The sequence below is a fragment of the Eriocheir sinensis genome, chromosome 53 (assembly GCF_024679095.1).
Source record: "Eriocheir sinensis breed Jianghai 21 chromosome 53, ASM2467909v1, whole genome shotgun sequence".
NCBI lineage: Eukaryota > Metazoa > Arthropoda > Malacostraca > Decapoda > Varunidae > Eriocheir > Eriocheir sinensis.
Genome location: NC_066561.1, coordinates 9846602 through 9865715, shown reverse-complemented (window position 1 = coordinate 9865715; position 19114 = coordinate 9846602). Strand labels below are relative to the sequence as shown.

Here is a 19114-nt window from a genome sequence, read left to right as displayed (position 1 = left end):
ACGTCTCTGCAACGCATGCTACTGACAGGAGGAAGAGGAGGAGGAGGAGGAGGAGGAAGAAGAGGAGGAGGAGGAGGAGGAAGCGGAGGTATAATCCTTTACTAACTACTCTTTTTTATCAACCTGTGTTTTTGTTATGTATTTCTCTACGTCAACAACAACAACAACAACAACTACTACTACTACCACTACTACTACTACTACTACTACTACTGCTACCACCATCACTACTTCTTCTACTTCCTAATCCATCTTTCCTCCATTTAAGAACCTAAGCAGACAATATTAAAGTTATATGACATGTCCCTTTTCACCTCCCCTTCCTCCTTCACTTCTTCTCATTCTCCTTTTCCGCCTTCTGGTGATGCAATAAAAGACATTGCTACTGTCCCTCCCGAGTCCCCAGTGGCAATATACAGCACTGGAAGTTTACAGTACAATGTGTCGCCCAGGGAAAGTTTAATAAAAATATCTTCCGCATCATCAGACTCCTTCGGCCCTCACCAGATATTTTCCAAGGGTCATGTCACAAAGGATATTAGTTGGGATTTCATGAGTGCAGAGGCCTCGTCAAACCATCACCAGGCTTGTAAAACTACCCATGGGAATACTGAATCTGTCTCTGAGAAAGCCCGCTACTCGGAAAAAAAAGCCCGCTACTCGAAAAAAAAGCCCGCTACTCGAAAAACAGCCCGCTACTCGAAAAAAAAGCCCGCTACTCGAAAAACAGCCCGCTACTCCAAAAAAAAAGCCCGCTACTCGAAAAAAAAGCCCGCTACTCGAAAAAAAAGCCCGCTACTCGAAAAAAAAGCCCGCTACTCGAAAAAAAGCCCGCTACTCGAAAAAAAAGCCCGCTACTCGAAAAAAAAGCCCGCTACTCGAAAAAAAGCCCTCTACGACTACAACTAATGTGGGTGTGTAAGCCTTGGAATGTTTGGAAATATTAACCCTAAGTAAGTCTCCTAGGCCACAGAATACTATCAACAAAATCACAGATGCTCACAAATAGATAGATAATAGATAAGCAAAAAGCAGAGACCACGGGAGTATAACGCAGCATTTAGGACAATTTGGTATCCCTTTTTAATTTCCTTTCCCATCTCCCGCTCCTTCCTTCCTTCCAACATCCTCTCTCCTTTAACTGAACATTATTACTATTTGTCACCACTTCTAATGTACACTTCTTCTTTTATATACTCTTAATATGTCCCTCTTCTATATTCCTCTTGTCTCTTGCCTTCATTCTTTCCTATACCAGCCTATGAACATATACCTTTAACATATACTTCTTCTAATACGCCTCTAATATCTGCCTCTTCTTATATATCCCTCTTTTAATATATACCTAACAGCGGGGAAGCCTATATCTTTTTCTAACTTTTCCTATACCAGCTTAGGAACATATACCTTTAATATAAATTTCTTCTAAAACACCTCTAATAATATGTGTCTCTTCTTATGTATCCCTCTTCTTGTATATACCAAACAGTGGGGAAGCCTATATTCTTTCTCTATCCTTTTCTATACCATCCAAAAGGGAACACTGGTTGACAGTTCCCTAGATTAAGAAGGATATCCCCGCCTCCTCATTCCGCACTCTCCCCTCAAGGGCTCTCATAAGCTGCTTAGGGGTCGCATCTCTCCATTCAGCGGCTTATTGAGGCTGCACCTGCTCCCCGACACACACCTGAGCAAAATGTATATACTCCCCCACAACAGAAGATATTTCCTACCACGTGGTGTATGTAAGTATATGTATTAATGAGTTTTATGAGTCTAGATAGTAGCTTCACTCTCGTATATGAGTTTCTCTACCTCTAATATGTGCCTCTCCTTATACACTCTTTCCTTATCCTTTCCTATACCAGCATCTACCTCATCACTGCCTTCCTTTCTTTCTATCTCCTAAAATTATCTATATAAAACGACAGCGCATATTCTTCGTTCGTGTCGTCTTGGAAAATTAAGTCGTATATGAGTTTCTCTGCCTCTGATATGTGCCTCTCCGTATACACTCTTTCGTTATCCTTTCCTATATATCAGCCTCTACCTCATCACTGCCTTCCACACGACCCTCACAGCTCCCGCCCGTCCACCCATACTGAGCAGCCCTGACACAGCACAGAGATTTTTTCATATATTCTCAAACGCTTTCGGCTCTCACAACAAACATTTTCAAAGGCCACAAAAGAGCTTATTCGGGTTCTCGTGAATGTTTTTCGTATTCACGGTGCAGAGGACTCGTCAAGCTATCTCTAAATTCATAAAACTACCCATGGAAATATTAACACAACCTCAACGAAAGCTTTATCAAATGTGTGTGTGTGTGTGTGTGTGTGTGTGTGTGTGTGTGTGTGTGTGTGTGTGTGTGTGTGTGTGTGTGTGTGTGTGTGTGTGTGTGTGTGTGTGTGTGTGTGTGTGTGTGTGTGTGTTTGAGGATATGGGCCAGAAAATCCAACTACTCAAACCTACTGAAAGACTTGCAAAACCTGTGTAAGCTTACCCGCATCTCATAGGGGTGTTAATTGTTGCTCGCTCTGGGCTGGTGTAGACATAACACATGGATGCTGCTATTTATTGACCAATGTATTCCATCGTAGTATTCAAATCATTACACTGGGAATTACAAGGAGTCTCGTCTGGGAAGCCTTCTTGAGGGGGCACTGAGATGGCCTTCTGTGGCACTAGACTACAAGATCACTAGACTACATAATACACGGCGTAGAGGAGAGGAACGAAGATGCTGGTTCCTACGCACCTCAGCATCGACGCCTAGGTCCGCCAAGGTCAGGATCAAGGGTGAGGTGTTGGTCTGCTTCGGACGTGGGGTTGAGTAGGTCATGAGAGGCTTACGAAGAAAGGATCTGAAACGATGGAACGATGTTTGACGTGAGTGAGTAGACATACCATGGAGTGGAGATGCTACACACACACACACACACACACACACACACACACACACACACACACACACACACACTTAGGACAACCCTCCCTCGTGCAAAATATGACAAAACCTCCTCAGTTATATTTTTTTCTGCTTCCAAACTTTAACACTATCCAATATCATTATAATTAGAAGAAAGAACACACACACACACACACACACACACACACACACACACACACACACACACACACACACACACACACACACAAACACACCGTAATCTGGGTTCTTATGCGGTCCGGGTTTTGGGGCTGTTCGGCGTCGCTGGACACCTGACAGACGAAGGCGGTGGGCGTGTCCGGCCCCACCGTCCTGATGAAGAGGTCACCGTTGTCCAGCTTCTGTGGGGCCAGGGAACACAGGCATGACACTAACCCGCCGCACATACTCGCGAAGTCATCATCATGCAACAGCCCACACCCTCACCCCAAGGCTCTGACTGTTCGACTGGGAAATACTTTTGCTCTGACTTATGCAATAATTATAATTCCCATGTTGTGACTTATTTAGGTTGCCTAACTTTGACGTGTTTTGCTCATGCTCATGTAACGCTTTCACATGAACCCTAAAAGCAAAGAGGAGCGCCAGTCGTCGCCTCACCTGGTAATTCAGGTCTGTGCTGGTCACGGAGGTGGCGCCGGAGTACCAGGTGTGCTGGTGGCGGCGGCCCTGGGCGCGGCACGGCAGCACCAGCGACTCGCCCACCCTGGGCCACGCTTCCTTGGCATGCTGGTAGATGCGCGGCATGGACTCCAGCCGACTCGCGGCGGCACCACAGGTGGACCCGTCCCGCCGCCTGCTGCCTGTGTGTGTGTGTGTGTGTGTGTGTGTGTGTGTGTGTGTGTGAATGTGTTATCATTATAATCATCATCATCATTATTATCATCAATATTTCAGCATATCATCCTGCTGTGTATCATTTCTGCTAGAGTATCTGCCTGTCCCTCGGCTGGGCCTGCCCGAGGCCTCGCCGCGGCCACACGTTGCTACGCACCGCTGAGAGCGACGGTGAAGTTCCTCATGTACACGCTGTTGGACGGCGTCGTCACCTCCAAAGTGTAGTCAGCCTGTGAGACAAAATGGAAGCTTATTAATGATGAAGGAAGTGACAGTTCACAAAAATTAGGAAAATGCTGGTGCTGGAATATATTTTACTTGCCGATGTTAAATAGTGTAAAAAAGAAAGAAAGTATCATGGACACCGGCCACAGCAGCAGTGCAACAGCCGGCACGCGGCGGCAGGGGCGACTCACCACGTCCTGCTCGTTGGCACAGTCGATGTAGACCACCGAGGACACGTGCAGCCTCGCGCTGGGCGCCATGGCGGCCTCCACGGACACGGCCACCTCGTTGGTGTTCTCCTCGAACATCTGCTGTAACACATCGCTCACCTGCTGGACGCCCTGTGTGTGTGTGTGTGTGTGTGTGTGTGTGTGTGTGTTAGAGATACGACACATTAATTTGGAACAAACCAAAAAAATTGAAGTCATGTGAAACAAGTTTTTCTCCTTAATGAGTAAAGTTGATGAAAACCCTAAAATAACGACATTATTCAATCATTCCTTTCTAATATGAAATATTACGACGAGTCATGAGAATGTTCTCAGCTTGAGGCCCGAGGCGCCATGCGGCACAGCACGACGTCCCGTGGCACAGCGCGGTGCCTCGGGCCGTGACATGCAGGGCTCAGCGTGCCGCTGCCAAGTCTACTTGACCAACCGGTCGCTGCAGGATCTGGTTTCCCTTGTACCAGGTAAACTTCGTGCCGTCCGGGACCACCGCCTCACACTTCAGCTCGGCGTCCTGCCTCCTGTGGACCAGGGAAAGCCGCGGCGAGCATATCCTCTGCCAGACCACCTCCTGCTGGGTGCCGGTGGACGAGGTGCCTGCGGGAGACAGGCAGCTCAGTGCTCAGCCACTCTTGGCCACACTGACGACACAGAGCACACCAATATAAACAATGGTTAACACAAAGGATTGCTACAGACACAAAACTGGAGGCTAGGTTGTTTGTTAACGAAGTTTACCATATAATCAAGTTAGTCTTTCAAGACAAAACATGAAACAGATTTAGTGTCCACAGGTGACTTGTGATTTAAAGAGACACCAGCCACTGTTGATACTTACGCTTAAACTTGCCTTCATGTATGCCACTAGAAGGGGAAAGCTACAGAGGGAAAATGTAAGTAGACTGTTGCGAGCGAGACGTTTGGTTACACTGGAATTCCTCCCTTACTGTACTCTTATTCCTAAGCAAACACTCTGTCTATAATCTAGGAATGTAAGCTCAATCTACCACAGGAAACAGACTATGCAGAAAACATATTAAAGCAATTCACAATTATTCCTTTTACGGTAAATATTCTTAATAAACAAATTAACGACATATTTTATCAGTCTTTCTAATCAATATTTTCACAAGGGATTAAAGAAAAACTTGAAAAAGATAACAATGAGTACCCCAGTTTGCGACAGTTCCGGAAAAAAATGTAGCCCAAACGACTCTTACCATGAATGGCGGGAGAGCAATGTTAGGCGGGTAGGCGCGCAGCGGGGCGGCAGACCAGTGACCACACACCATCCCCGCCACAACGGTCAGGGCCACGCACAGCACACGCAACATGACAGGCTGTGGGGGCGAGGGCGGGCAGTGCATGAGTGAGTGTGAGGAAGGTCTCGGCTCAAAACTTGTAGGAAGACTTTTTTTTTTACAGTAAGGTATAGGCAGCTCAAAAAACAAAACAAAACACGAAAACAGCAACAAAAAAGCCCGCGAGACGCTACCCCGACAAAAGAAAAAATATATATAATAGAGGCCAGAAGAGAGGTCAATTTCGGGTGGAGACTGGATCATATTCTCACATTTCAGGACTTACACACACACACACACACACACACACACACACACACACATTATTATAAGGCTTTCGTAGTGGTTGTGTTAGTGTTTCCATGGGTTGTTTCATGAGCCTAGTGATGGTTTGACAAGATTTCTGCACCAAGAATGTGAAAAACGCCCCCTAAAATTCTGAGCCCAAGTACATGTATATATAACAAGGCTTTCGTAGCAGATGTGGGCCTTTCCATGGGTAGTTTTATGAACCTGGTGGTAGTCTGACAAAGCTTCTGTAATATGGACGTGATAAAAGACTCATAAGAACGCACTCAACCTCTTTCTGTTGCCCGTAGAAATGACTGATGTAAGTCGGAAGCGTCTAAGATACCGGCTTAAGACTTGCGCAGGAGACTCACCTCTTGACTCAACCTTCCGAACTGTGGACACGAGCAATGGGCGACTGGAGGAGGACAGGAGACGAGTGGTGCCTCGCTGTCCGGCCCGTCAGTTTTATGGTGGCGTGGAGAGCGAACGCGCCAAAACAAATTTTTATGAATACATACATTAAACTTTCTCTATCAATGGAGCGTGACAAGGTGCCGAGGAAGAGTTAAGGCTCATTGGAGGAGTCAAAGGCACCAAATCATCAAATTGCTGTGAAGATCTCAATTGGTTTGGAATGGCGTCGCATGCAAACAAAATCTTGACGTTCGTTTTGGATGTAAGTTTTCTCATGTGATGTGAATTGAGATCGAGAGGGCCCAGCACACATACTTAACAAGGCTTTCATAGGCGTTTTGGGCACTTCCATGGGTAGTTTCATGACCCTGGAGGTAGGCCTAGTCTGACCCTTCTTTTGTATATATACCATGAACGAGAAAAAAAAAAACCCACTCGTGAGAACCCGATTAATTTTCTTTTTTGGACTTGGGAAATCGTTGATGTTAGAGGCGGCGGCGTCTAAAAATAGCGACCAGAGTGAAGGGAGTGAAATAAGGAACCATTGAATTCTCGAGGCGCGTGGGATGCCGACACTCAAAGTACCGCGTAAAAAAGTGTGCTCGTTCAACACACCGTCTGCTCGAATGTGATGCCGATTAAGTGGTTTTTTTCCTCATTCTTCTTCTTCTTTATCATCTTCCTTACTTTCTTCTGGTTCCTGTTTTTCATTTTCATCATTTTCTTGTTTTCGTTCGTTTTTTTACATCATTTTCACTTTCGTCTTCTTCTTGTTCATGTTGTGTTTAGAACGATATTTTTTTCTGGCAAATTCCTGATCGACAAAAAAATAACTGGAGTAAAAAAAATATAAAAAACTTCTGGTTCTTGTTTTTCTTTTTCATCATTTTCTTGTTTTCGTTCCTTTTTTTTACATCATGTTCACTTTCTTCTTGTTGTTCATGGTGTGTTTAGAACGACTTTTTTTTCTGGCAAATTCCTGATCGACAAGAAAATTATTGGAGTCAAAAAATAATGATAAGAAAAACCTAACTGTGTAGACATTTCGCAATACTCGGCGTGCAGTGAGGCCTTAAAGAATGCAATAACAGAAACTACGCATTTAAAAACACTAAAGTCATATTGTGCACACCCTTGAGTAACAAATGCTTGAAGTGGAGGTAAAGAGAAACGATACAAGAATGAAGTCAACGATGTATGGATTTGATGGGACGGGAAGTCAACCTCTGCTACTATTTGGCTTTTTCTTCCTACCATCCCCAGCTGTTCTTCAAATGCTCTAAGTAAAGGCAAAGACTAACGATATAAATGAGGTCACTGAGTTTATCATGTATGGATTTGATGGGACGGGAAGTCAACCTCCCTCTGTCTACATTTGGTCCTCTGGCAGCTACTGTTTGGCTTTTTTCTCCTCCCATTTCCACCTGTTCTTCAAATGCTCTAAGTAAAAGCAGACTAATGATATAAAAGATGTCACTGGGTTAAACATGTATGGATTTGATGGGACGAGAAGTCAACCTCTGATACTGTTTGGCTTTTTTTTTCTCCTCCCATCCCCAGCTGTTCTTCAAATGCTCTAAGTGAAGGGGATAAAACTAATTCACAAGGTAATCATGTATGGATTTTCCGGGACAATAAGAAGCCCGCCTCACCCTCTGCCTATAATGGTTCACCTGACAGGAATTTGGCTTCTTCCTCCTCCTACACCCAGTCCCTTCTTCCTGTGGGTGGGGTGGGGTGGGGGTCAAGCGGTCATGCTCTTTTCTAAACATTTCGGCGCCCAAGCACACATATTTGATAGGCTTTCGAAGGAGTTTTGAGCAGGGGAAGTTTTATGACCCTGGTGGTAGTTTGACCCATCTTCTGTATAATGAAACTAATATAAACGCTCATTAGAACCCGAGTGATCTCCTTTTCGGCCCATGTAAATAGTTGATGTGCGGGGTGGAAGCATGGGCGGAAGCGTCTGGAAATACCAACGAAGGGCCGCTCCCAGCAAACATCTCCCGCGAGACACACTAACGATCACCCCGCCCCCTGGACACACTCATCGCCTCGCCTCGCCGCGCCCCGCCCCCCGCTCCCCGCCGCCTTCGCCTTCTTCAGATTTATTGATATATATTAACTTATTTTCTCGTACTTTCATCATGTATCTTTCGAAATACATGATTTTGTGTATATATCTAGTTGATATTGATATTCAAATAATAATAATAATAATAATAATAATAATAATAATAATAATAATAATAATAATAATAATAATAATAATAATAATAATAATAATAATAATAATAATAATAATAATAATAATAATAATAATAATAATAATAATAATAATAATAATAATAATAATAATAATAATAATAATAATAATAATAATAATAATAATAATAATAATAATAATAATAATAATAGTAATAATAAAATAGTGTGTGTGTGTGTGTGTGTAATTTCACCACGGCCTGATCACGTGTTGGACTCGTGTGTGTGTGTGTGTGTGTGTGTGTGTGTGTGTGTGTACTGAGGTTCAGAGCAAACAATTACTTGGATTAACAAGACTAATCAGGATTAAGTTCATGGCTCGGAGGCGGCATGGAGGTCCAGCAGCCAACGCTGCTCCTTTTGAACCCAGGCCGCCTCGGGGACGCACGCTACAATTGAGGTCCGGATGAGACCCACGCCGCGATGCTGCCGACCAATACTCTATAAAGCATGTCGAGGACGTGGGTCGTATTAGTCCTGTTAGTGTTAGTGTGGTGCAGTGCCTCGGCAGCTCCAACATCAGCGGTGCGGGAGGGGGCCAAACGCAATGCAGCGCTCATTAAACTACTGCTGCAAAAGCTTAGGCTGCCTACAGGTCCTAAGCCCCTGCACACCTACACACAGGAAGAGGAGGCCGAGAGAGTGAATGTGATGAACCTGCTGACTTTTCTCATCCTGGAAGGCTCGGCGCCCTACGTCAGGCAGGTCCTGGAGGATGTGCTCGCGCTGCTGCAGAACGAAGACGGGCGGTCTGAGGAACTTCTCGACGCTGCTTACAACACGTGGAGTTGGTTGCGAGATGTTGAGAGCCTGAGATACAACTACAACTCCTTCACGTCGCTGCTGCAGGTCGTCCTTGGCTCAGCAGCGTACGGTCGTTTGCTGCGGTGGCTGGTGGATATTGGGCGCCGTGTGAAAGTGTCAAAGGAAATAGTGAACAGTGCCAAAACGCTTGAACAGTTTGTAGCCTTGTGTCTGAACCCGCTGCTGGAAACGTTCGTGAAGGCATTACTGGATGACTTTCCTTCCTTCGTCACAAACGTTTGCAACAAGTTCCTGCACCAAGCCAGCGGTCCTCAAGTGGATGAGCACGACTTTCCAGGCTTGGTAGAACATTTTTGCGTCATATTTTCCTACGAAGACTACCAAGACGAGCACCCTCCTGCCTCGACACAGATGGTTGAGATGGCGGTGTACAGTCTGACGGTGGTGGACAAAGTAGTGAGGAGAACTGAATGCATAGAGAAAGCGTTGTGCCTCTTCGACCAAGCGAGGACCTGGTTCTCCTCCTACCCCGTCAAGATCGCCCTGGTGATCGCGAACAAAACGGGACTCCTAAATAAACTGTTTCCGCTGCGCATACAAATAGCCTTCCGAACGTTGGCCTGGGAGGTGAAGGGAGAACTCTGCTGCAGCTTTTTCACGTGTGACATCACGGTATTCTTAATTGATTTATGTGACAACGAATGAGAGGGTTGATGTTCTGTGCTTCGTGTGACAGTGGACTGTTCACTGATGACTTAATGATGACTAGGTGACCGCAGATACTCGTGCAACATTATGTGAAGACTTCTTATCGGAGGAGTTATCAGAACACTACCACCACCCCTACTACTGCTACTACTACTACTACTACTACTATTCGTGTGTGTGTGTGTGTGTGTGTGTGTGTGTGTGTGTGTGTGTGTGTTCGTCCTTCACATGCACTCTCAATAATTCTTCATCCAGTTATTTCCTCACATTTTCTCCTTTCCTTCCTTCCTTCCCTTCCTTTTACCTGTCCCTTCTCTTTGCTACCTGTCTGCTCCTCATCTTTACCTTCTGTTATTTGTTTGTTAACCAATATTTTTGTTATCTTTTTATTGATGTTATTGTTTATGATCATCAAATTTGGTTGTTGCTTCCAATCATCATTCATATAACTGTTAGTGACATTTTATAATTTTTGGTGATATTTGACGTTCTTTTACAGGCTGTTTTGTTGCTTGTGTCGCCTTGACGTGTGTGGGGAGAAAGTGACACGCAAGGAACACTGTGTGCTCCATCAATGGCGAGAGAGCGATATTATTTCACTAGTCAATCTCAGGTATTATATTAATGTATTTTTGTTTAATATGAATTTCAAAATGAAGTTCCATAGTAGTAGTTAGTCATTTTCCCCTCATTTGCAGTACATTATATGATAATGTTATCTGTTTAACAATGGTTCACAGTCACCTTTGTCAGCTGTTTTCTGTTTAGTGAGGTCAGTGTTTTAATAAGGGTGTTTTATTTAGCATTATTAAATAATGGTTTATACATCCAAGTGGTACAGACTTTTTATAATGCCATGAATATTGGTGATACAATTACTTTACTTATTTCTTACTGTATTTATCTGTGTATCTTTCTGTATCTTTATAATAAGTAAAAAGATGTCTCTAAAAGTTGTATATCTTATTATCAATCACTCTGAAACATGTATTTAAAATTAACAAGTCACATTCAGAATGCCAGAATGAATCTGATTTTATATAAAATCAAACAGTCAGTTTTCATATAAAATGGTGTCAGCTCATAAATACCATTTTTTGCATGCATTAATAACCGTCACTCTTACTTTAATCACATATCAAACACCCGGTGGAGTTGAAAAAAATACTTTGATAAAAATTAAAGAGGCCTCTGATGAGAAAGAAGAAAACAAGTGAGAAAATAGCAGTCTAGTGAAATCAACTGCTCTCAAGACCCTTTACTTTACCTATGTCTGTAAAATCCCCACTACTACTTAACCCGGTAGCAGCGATGGGCCAAATTTGTGGCTTTACCGTGTAGCAGCGACGGGCCAAATTTGTCCCATGATATAAACCCCCCAAAATAAATGATACATAATCTGATCACAAATGCTTTGATATATATTATGAAATGGTTTGGGTGAGGGGTGATTTTTTCTTATTTTTCTCGCTTGGAGGGACCATTAAGAAACATGATCCCTGCTGCTACCGGGTTAAAGTATAACAGGATCAGCTGAGCCTCAAGATCTGGTCATCTCAATAATATATAGTTACTGGAAAAAACCTGATCATCCTTAATGTCTACATAAACAAGGAAAGTTTTAAACAGCACAATAGACCTTCCAACATCTTTTTATTTGACTGGTAAATTAATAAAAAACAATCAACGTTTTAATGTGGTAACTATCTCTTACCTATTCCCTGTATGCTACTCGCAGCGGCCATCCCCTGCAGCCTCTGTCTCGGCGGTGGGGCCGTTCAGGACACTCATGACATACTTCTCAGCTTCCTTCCGCCTTCCCAGCCGTGCTACCTTCCCTGAAAAGCGTGTCTTTCCCCCTCCACGGCCCTCCAGAAGCTCACAAATCCTGCAGTGCACAAAACACCAATGAAGAAAGTTGTTAGTTGATACATGGGTAAATTACAGTAGACTAAAAAGTAGATAATGGTTCCCTCTCTTTATCTCAGATGTGCTGTTCCTTCCAAGAACACATCCCCTCCCACCTCTCCTGAATGCTTCAGTCCTATCAGTCCTTGCACATCCTCCCACACAGAGCAGGGTGTTACAACTTCAATTACTTTAGCTTGTCTTCTCTGAAAATTATTACTTTACTCTTTATAACATTCTTTCTTAGCTCCCTACTGCTAAACTTAGAAAAATAAGCAGCTACTGATAATATTCATGTGACATTCCACTGAGAAATAAATGTAATCTCTTAGAAAAGTATCATTTATATAACTTGACTGGCAAACTGTAGCTCTTAACATGAGACTACATTAAGCAATGGTGCCTCTGTTGGGTGCCACGGCAGACACTCACCTGGGCCCCAGCTGAGCCACCAGGGCAGGAGGCCCGTGCACCAACAGGTTCCCTCGGCCCTTGTCCTCCCCGGCAGTGAGCACCTTCAGGATGCTCTGATTTAATGAGAAAAACAAGCTTCATTACTTCCACTGATAATAACTAAGTGTCTGAAAAAAGTAGTTTGACAGTGAACAAATCACTTGGCAGAAGGCTATCCACTCACCAAACAGTAAGATAATTTTTCAAAGTTATCAAGATTACAATAGTATCATATTTTCACACTAATCACAAATATTATCAGACAACAGTAACATGGAAGTCCTTCTCTTTTCTGATTTGTCTCTCATTTATTAGTGTTCCCCTCTCCTGATTTACATTATAAACTTGGGTTAGTAGTAGTAGTGATAGTGGTAGTAAGAGTTAACCCCTTCAACTTTAGTCAAAACAATTAGACATAGTATTACACAATATAATGGTACCTGGAGAACACATACCGAAGGGAGGACAGAGTGTGGTGGAGGTGAAATCCAGGTGAAATAAAAAAGAATGAGAGAAACCGAGGATGAGAGAATGCACAGGAATAATTAGAGGAGACTCATGAATGGCATTAACCCCTGATTCTTGAGGTGAAGGAAGTAAGAAATGTGCTCCCACCTCATCATTCATCTCATTGACGATGGCGTTGAGGTAGTCGGTGTCCCCGTCCCGGCGGTGGTGGAAGAAGACGGGCGGCCTCGGGTCTTGGGCCAGAAAGGTCTTTGCCTCAAACACTGCAATGTCCTTGAGAGCTTCCTTGATGGACTTCTGAGCCGCTTTAAAGGAAAAGAAGAACCATTGAGTTATAGATTGTGCTAAATGAGAGAAGTCGTTGGTACCTGGCATATGCAATTCAAAGCAGACATACAAAAACTTCTCCACTTTACCAGCTCACAGAACCCCAGCCATCACACACACACACACACACACACACACACACACACACATTCACACACACACAAAGAAAAGAAATATAGAGGTTTGGAACAGACTAAGTGAGGATGTAGTATAGGCGAGGAGTGTCCAAAGCTTTAAGGAAAAGTTGGATAAATGTAGATACGGAGACGGGACCACACGAGCGTAAAGCCCAGGAGAAAAAAACAACTAGGTAAATACACAAACACACACACACACTCACTTCATGACGCACAGCTTGAATCAGTACAACCACACAAATATCTCGGTGCTCATTTCCATGCCAGTAATTAAATACCAAATGCAAATAAAAGTTTTGCTATACTTAAAAATCCACAATATTACAAAGGTGCCTAACCATGCCTTCATAACTCAGCTAAGCACATGACTTACTTTTGAGGTCTTTTTGGTTCTTCTCCACCAGTCGGATGTGATCGGCCGCGCTGGAGTGCAGGAGGGTGTTCAGTTGGCGCTCCCGGCTCACACACTCCCCAAAGTACCTGTTGAGGAGACCCGTTACCACCTGCTTCAGTCACCGTCTGATTTCAAACAAAAGACAATGGTTGGTATTTTCAGATGCTTCCTCCTCTCACATCAACTACTTCCAAAGGCCTAAAAGGAGGTCAATTGGATTCCAATGAGTTTTTAAGGTTCACGGTACAAAGGAAGGGCAAATCATAATGCACAGGTTCTGGTGGCACACTAATGTTACACTTTATTACTAAACCAAAAGAAAAAGCCTTTCTCCTCTCACTAACACTCTTACAGGCCTTCCTGCTCTCACTAACACTCTTACAGGCCATGAAAATACTACGAGGTTGTCCTACCTCAGAAGTCTGTTTCCTGCCACAAAGAAGAGCAGGGTGCGGCCAGCCTTGCCCTTCTCCGTGCGCAGCAGCTTCACCGCCTGCAGATCTGCAAGATTTCTGACGTGGGTGCCGCAGCACATGTTGGCGTCCACGCCCTCAATGCTGACCACACGGACCGGCCCCACCACGTCCTCCGGCAGCCCTCGGGTGCGGATCTGTTCCAGGGTCGTGGCAGATCTTTGCTTGCTATCATTCCTAATGGTGTTTGTAATACCATAACCTTTGCCTACTGTGCTGCCACAGTAAAGCAAGAATACTTTCCTCTCAGCATGTTATGATGCCAAAGCCATCAAGGGAATGTTTTTTTGTCTTGAGAGAAAAAGTTTTTAGAACAATGAATAGGTAGTCTTGGATAACAGAAGAAGGATGTTCATACTTAAATCTAAATCTAAAGAAAAGGAGGGAGGCAAGAAAGACGGAGTCCTGTGCACCAGGATGAGTGATTGAACAGCCAACACTTTCAGAGCCAAGCTGTGAAAGGTGATTTTATAAGGCCAGGAACACTTAGCTGTTCATGAGTAGGGAAAGGTGTGTTCATAACTAAAAAAGGTTATTGTTTTACATTTTGGCTCACAACACCATTTGACTACCTTGCGATACTGGTGCAGATACAAGGTACAGCAGCAGGAGGAATATACTGCTACATGTTCCAGGGTACTACTTGCCCAAAGCTACATTCAGCAGGGTCTTAAATAAAGAGTTAAACTAAGATTACACAAACATACAAATCTAACACTTACCTTTTTTAAGTTTGGATCAGAAGCCTCAAACTCTCTGATGCTGACGGGAGTGGCTTCACGGATCTTTTGGTTGGCAACTTCTTCCACTTTGGCCACTTCCTCCTCAGTCATCCTGTCCGTGTTGAGCTCAATGTGGGAGACTGCCTCGGCCAAGTACCACGATGTTGTGGCATATCCGTACATGTCATCAGCCACGGCTACAGGAAAATGAGGAACATCTCAATCCAAATTTGATCTGATCTTTCATGATTGTTATAAAAAACTGGGTCTACTTCTTAAGTTTATTTTCACAATGTTCCTATGCTATTATGATGATGGCAATGGTAAGTGGATGGGAAATGACACACTTCAGAAGAGAGGACTTAAGCATGTCTGCTACTAAATAAAAAGATATATACAAAAAGGAGGGAAGGACAGACAGACATTGAAAGAATATGAATGGCCTGCCACCCACCCGTCACAAGGTGCTGAGCGGAGTGTTGCTGCATGTGGTCGTGGCGGCGCGTCCAGTCCACCTCCTGAGTGACAGACGCACCTTCCTCTAAGGGCTCCGCCAGGTAGTGCGCCGCCTCGCCTTTGCGGCGCTCCACACGCAGCACTGCCACGCCGCCAGCCAGCCCTCGGTCATCAGGCTGCGGAAGAATTTGTGGTGTCTTGAAGTGGGTGTATGATTTTATCATACAGGGTTTACTTTCAATGCAACTTCTTTTTTTAATAATGATTTTCTTTAACCCCTCGACAGCGTACTTCCAACAAGAAGACATCACCAAGCTTCAGAAATGGAACAAAAAGTGGCTGCTACAATTCAATGAAGCGAAATGTAGTCATGCACCTTGGGAGGGGATATCCAGCATACCAATACCACATAGGAAACACTCCACTATCCACCACAGAAGCAGAGAAAGACCTCGGACTATATGTTATCAGGCTACCAGTGCAAGTCAAATCCGTGCCAATTGCAGTAGACAAGTTAAAATGGCTTGGTAATCAACATATTTTTTATACTGTCATCGTTGGGTTTTACAAGATACTCTTTGTTCAATCCAAATGTGAATATCATAGAATACAAAAACATTGTTCCCTACAGCTTACCTGTCCTCCACCTTCAGGGAAGAAAATGGTGTCCTCAAAGACAACCTCAAAACATTCCACCTTTTTCTTCTTCCCATCCACCACTACATCAAGCTTGGCCGGCTTACAGGACACCACCTTCGTTGTGTACTGAAAAAAACATCAGGAGTGTCAGACAATGAAGGGACAAGATCTTAGGGCTGCTTTCACAGTCTTTTTGTTTGTTTTGATCGTTACCAATGGCGGTGATCGACGCTATAGTTTTCCACATGAAACTGGCTGATGGGGTAGTGGCGGCTGCAGAGGAAGCGAGAGGTTTTGAGAGTGTGTGGCAGTGTGCGGGGCTAGGCTAACCCAGCAGCTGACACTGTCCCATCGGCTAGTTTTACGTGGAAATACTATAGCGGCGATCGCCTCCATTGGTAATGATCGCAACAAACAAAATGACTGTGAAAGCGGCCCTTAGACACACCACGGCAATGAGACTGGTGCAGGACGAAACACTCACCTTGGTCTCATAACAGTGACGCTGGCAGTAGAACACCATTGTGACCACAGCACTGACGCAGCTGAACCTTCCTTCCTCACGCAGCTACTTTTATATTTTGTTGCCGGACACTTGGGAATGGGTGTGCTTGTCACTGGTCACTTGCCGGCAGCCGCTCCCTCACCTCCTTACAGCTGTCATCTTTGCACTGGAAAATTAATTCTACATTCACTATTACTATTCTATAACATTACTTTCTGTTGATTTTTCATGTTATAAACTAAGTCCTTAGACAAATTTCTTATCCTGTATCCTATTCAATGTTTTCTCTTTCCTCTGAAGGCCTTTATATAAAGATTTAGATATGAAATCCATCACGTCATTGGTTAAAATAGCTTGTAGCCATTAAATGGGAATATCCTTGCATCCTGCTTTGATATTACTTAGATACTGGTACTGCTTAGGCCTACAGCTTTCTGAGTAATGTCCTGCCTAGATATCTGTCAGTGTGTTGGACAAGAAATATTACTGCAGCTCTGCCACCGATGACAACAACAACACCGCACGAAGTGTATCACATTTAGCATAAATAAATAACTTAATAAATCTGACCCAAAGTAAATCTAAGTTAATCTAGCCTGACCTGTGTCAACATGCAATGTCCTACGCTGTGCTCAAGATTTCTTCATATACAGAAATTTCTTTAATTTTCCAGAGGCTATTAGTTAGTGAACTGCATTATTCAGGGATCAAAACACAACACATAATGTATTCACCTCATGCAAGATGTTTATATCCGGTAATTTCAATGTTATCTGGAGGGACAGAGAGAGAGAGAGAGAGAGAGAGAGAGAGAGAGAGAGAGAGAGAGAGATTGCTTACCTTAGTGTCAGTGATGGTAAAGAGGCTAGGGAGCTAAATAACTCATAAAAGAGAGAGAGAGAGAGAGAGAGAGAGAGAGAGAGAGAGAGAGAGAGAGAGAGAGAGAGAGAGATTGCTTACCTTAGTGATGGTAAAGAGGCTAGGGAGCTAAATAACTCATAAAAGAGAGAGAGAGAGAGAGAGAGAGAGAGAGAGAGAGAGAGAGAGAGAGAGAGAGAGAGAGGTGGGCAAACAGCCTGAGAATAAAGACATTAATATGGCCTACTCCTGCTACATTTTTACCAATATGAGTGACTGAAAACCTGCTGGGAAAGGAAAACTCTTTTAACGTGGATGTTGCAATATCCTTTTGTCCCGGGGTGATGGAGTCTTACCAACATTTTCTCCTTTCCCTCCTTCCCTTGTTATTACCTGTCTTGTCCTTCTCTTTCTTACCCATATGAGGATAGACAGTCTCCAAGGACCAACGTGACGGAGATGAGCACCGCCGCCACAGCACGTGATCCCACCCTTACCCTGCCCCCAACCTGACATGCACTGCTGGCTGGACATAGTTAAGGTCAGAACAACTGCCGTAACTCACCTATAACACCGATAACTTACCTATAACCGGCATTTAGAGGATAGGCCGGTGACTGGGCGGGTTCTTGCTCTTGCTCTTGCTGTACAGGTGCCGTTGGAGATCCCAAGGTAAACAAACCCGCGGGAGGGAGGACTTCTTCTTGTATCGCTGCCAGATTGTCGTACACAGGGCCGCCAAGTTGGAGCTCAGTGCAGGGTGAAGTGTATGTGTACAGTGCAACATTTAAGTGTGCGAAGTGAAGTAGGCCTATTTAAGTGTAGAGAAGTACCAAAGAGGACCTAAGAAGCGATACAAAGCGGAACAGGTCAAAAGGAGAAGGAGGAGGAGGAATTATACTTTATGCCAAATTCCACATTTTGGCATTTTCTTCCTTTGTTTGGCATGCAATTTTGGTGGTTGGCATTTACTAAGAATTTGACATTTTTCTTGGAATTTTTTGAGAAAATGATATAATATTGCTTGGGGTATTTGGGCCACAGTTATATCCCTGCCCTAAGCAATGTAAAGTAATTAAATATCTTGCACTGAATAATCTCTTACTTAATTTATGAAGATGATATAACGATAGCTTGTGTGAAGTTTATCCTAAGACCCCCAGTGATCAGAAGAGGCGCTATGCATTGAACGTGTAGGACTGGTCGGCAGAAGGATATTTATTTATTAAAGGCTTGCATTCATTTATACAAACTTCAATCGTCTCCTCGCACCCTTCGCGTCTCCAGAGAATATAAATGTCTGTCTATTCTCATATGGGAAGTTTCTCAAGTGAACATTTAGGGCCATATTTTCAAACATTTCTGCGCCCAAGAACACGTAATTTACTAGTTTTTCGTGGGCGTTTAGGGCATTTCCAGGGGTACTTTTATGACCCTGGTGGTAGTCTGAGCCTTCTTCTGTACCGTGAACCTAAAAGAACACTCATTAGAACTCGATTAACCTCCTTTTTGGCCTTTGGAAATTGTTGATGTGAGAGGCTGGGTCGTCTAAGAATACCAACCTTACTGATCATGTCTACTTACCAGCAATGCCCTCGTCTATGCCCATCCCTTTCACATCTATTGTCATAACTAATCAGCTTTCTTTTATTAAAAAAAATCTTAATCGAAGCACAAATGAACGTAATCGTGAAGGCTTGCTCATGGGCACAAGCATATATGAGACACTTTACCGTCACACAGCTCACTGTTACTGCTGCGACAACATTTTGGGCATAACTGGTGGGTGAT

The 19114-nt window shown here is 43.8% G+C and overlaps 2 protein-coding genes across 2 annotated transcripts; both read right to left on the bottom strand.

The window, feature by feature from the left end:
- Positions 1-2561: 2561 nt before the first annotated feature.
- Positions 2562-6275, bottom strand: LOC126983357 (uncharacterized). Its single transcript, XM_050836086.1, has 9 exons — positions 6203-6275; positions 5460-5579; positions 5078-5117; positions 4670-4836; positions 4204-4353; positions 3945-4017; positions 3551-3753; positions 3166-3291; positions 2562-2864 (listed from the first exon to the last, which is right to left on the bottom strand). Exons 2-9 carry the CDS (start codon positions 5571-5573, stop codon positions 2850-2852), a joined length of 888 nt encoding a protein of 295 aa, XP_050692043.1. The 5' UTR covers positions 5574-5579; positions 6203-6275; the 3' UTR covers positions 2562-2849.
- A 5342-nt stretch (positions 6276-11617) lies between these two features.
- Positions 11618-18048, bottom strand: LOC126983356 (alanyl-tRNA editing protein Aarsd1-B-like). The gene is made up of 10 exons (XM_050836085.1): positions 17909-18048; positions 16445-16631; positions 15958-16086; positions 15320-15497; positions 14866-15062; positions 14084-14280; positions 13650-13756; positions 12960-13117; positions 12324-12418; positions 11618-11871 (listed from the first exon to the last, which is right to left on the bottom strand). Exons 2-10 carry the CDS (start codon positions 16481-16483, stop codon positions 11712-11714), a joined length of 1260 nt encoding a protein of 419 aa, XP_050692042.1. The 5' UTR covers positions 16484-16631; positions 17909-18048; the 3' UTR covers positions 11618-11711.
- Between the last annotated feature and the right edge of the window lie 1066 nt (positions 18049-19114).

Excerpts from the sequence above, each read along its gene's own strand:
- LOC126983357 (XM_050836086.1), bottom strand. The coding sequence starts at position 5,573 with ATGTTGCGTGTGCTGTGCGTGGCCCTGACCGTTGTGGCGGGGATGGTG. Across the intron at positions 5,118-5,459 it reads TTGCTCTCCCGCCATTCATG|CTTTCCCCTTCTAGTGGCAT; the intron begins GTAAGAGTCGTT and ends TTCCCTCTGTAG. Across the intron at positions 3,292-3,550 it reads GCACAGACCTGAATTACCAG|AAGCTGGACAACGGTGACCT; the intron begins GTGAGGCGACGA and ends CTGGCCCCACAG.
- LOC126983356 (XM_050836085.1), bottom strand. The coding sequence starts at position 16,483 with ATGGTGTTCTACTGCCAGCGTCACTGTTATGAGACCAAG. Across the intron at positions 14,281-14,865 it reads CTGATCCAAACTTAAAAAAG|ATCCGCACCCGAGGGCTGCC; the intron begins GTAAGTGTTAGA and ends ACCCTGGAACAG. Across the intron at positions 11,872-12,323 it reads GTGGCTCAGCTGGGGCCCAG|GATTTGTGAGCTTCTGGAGG; the intron begins GTGAGTGTCTGC and ends TGTGCACTGCAG.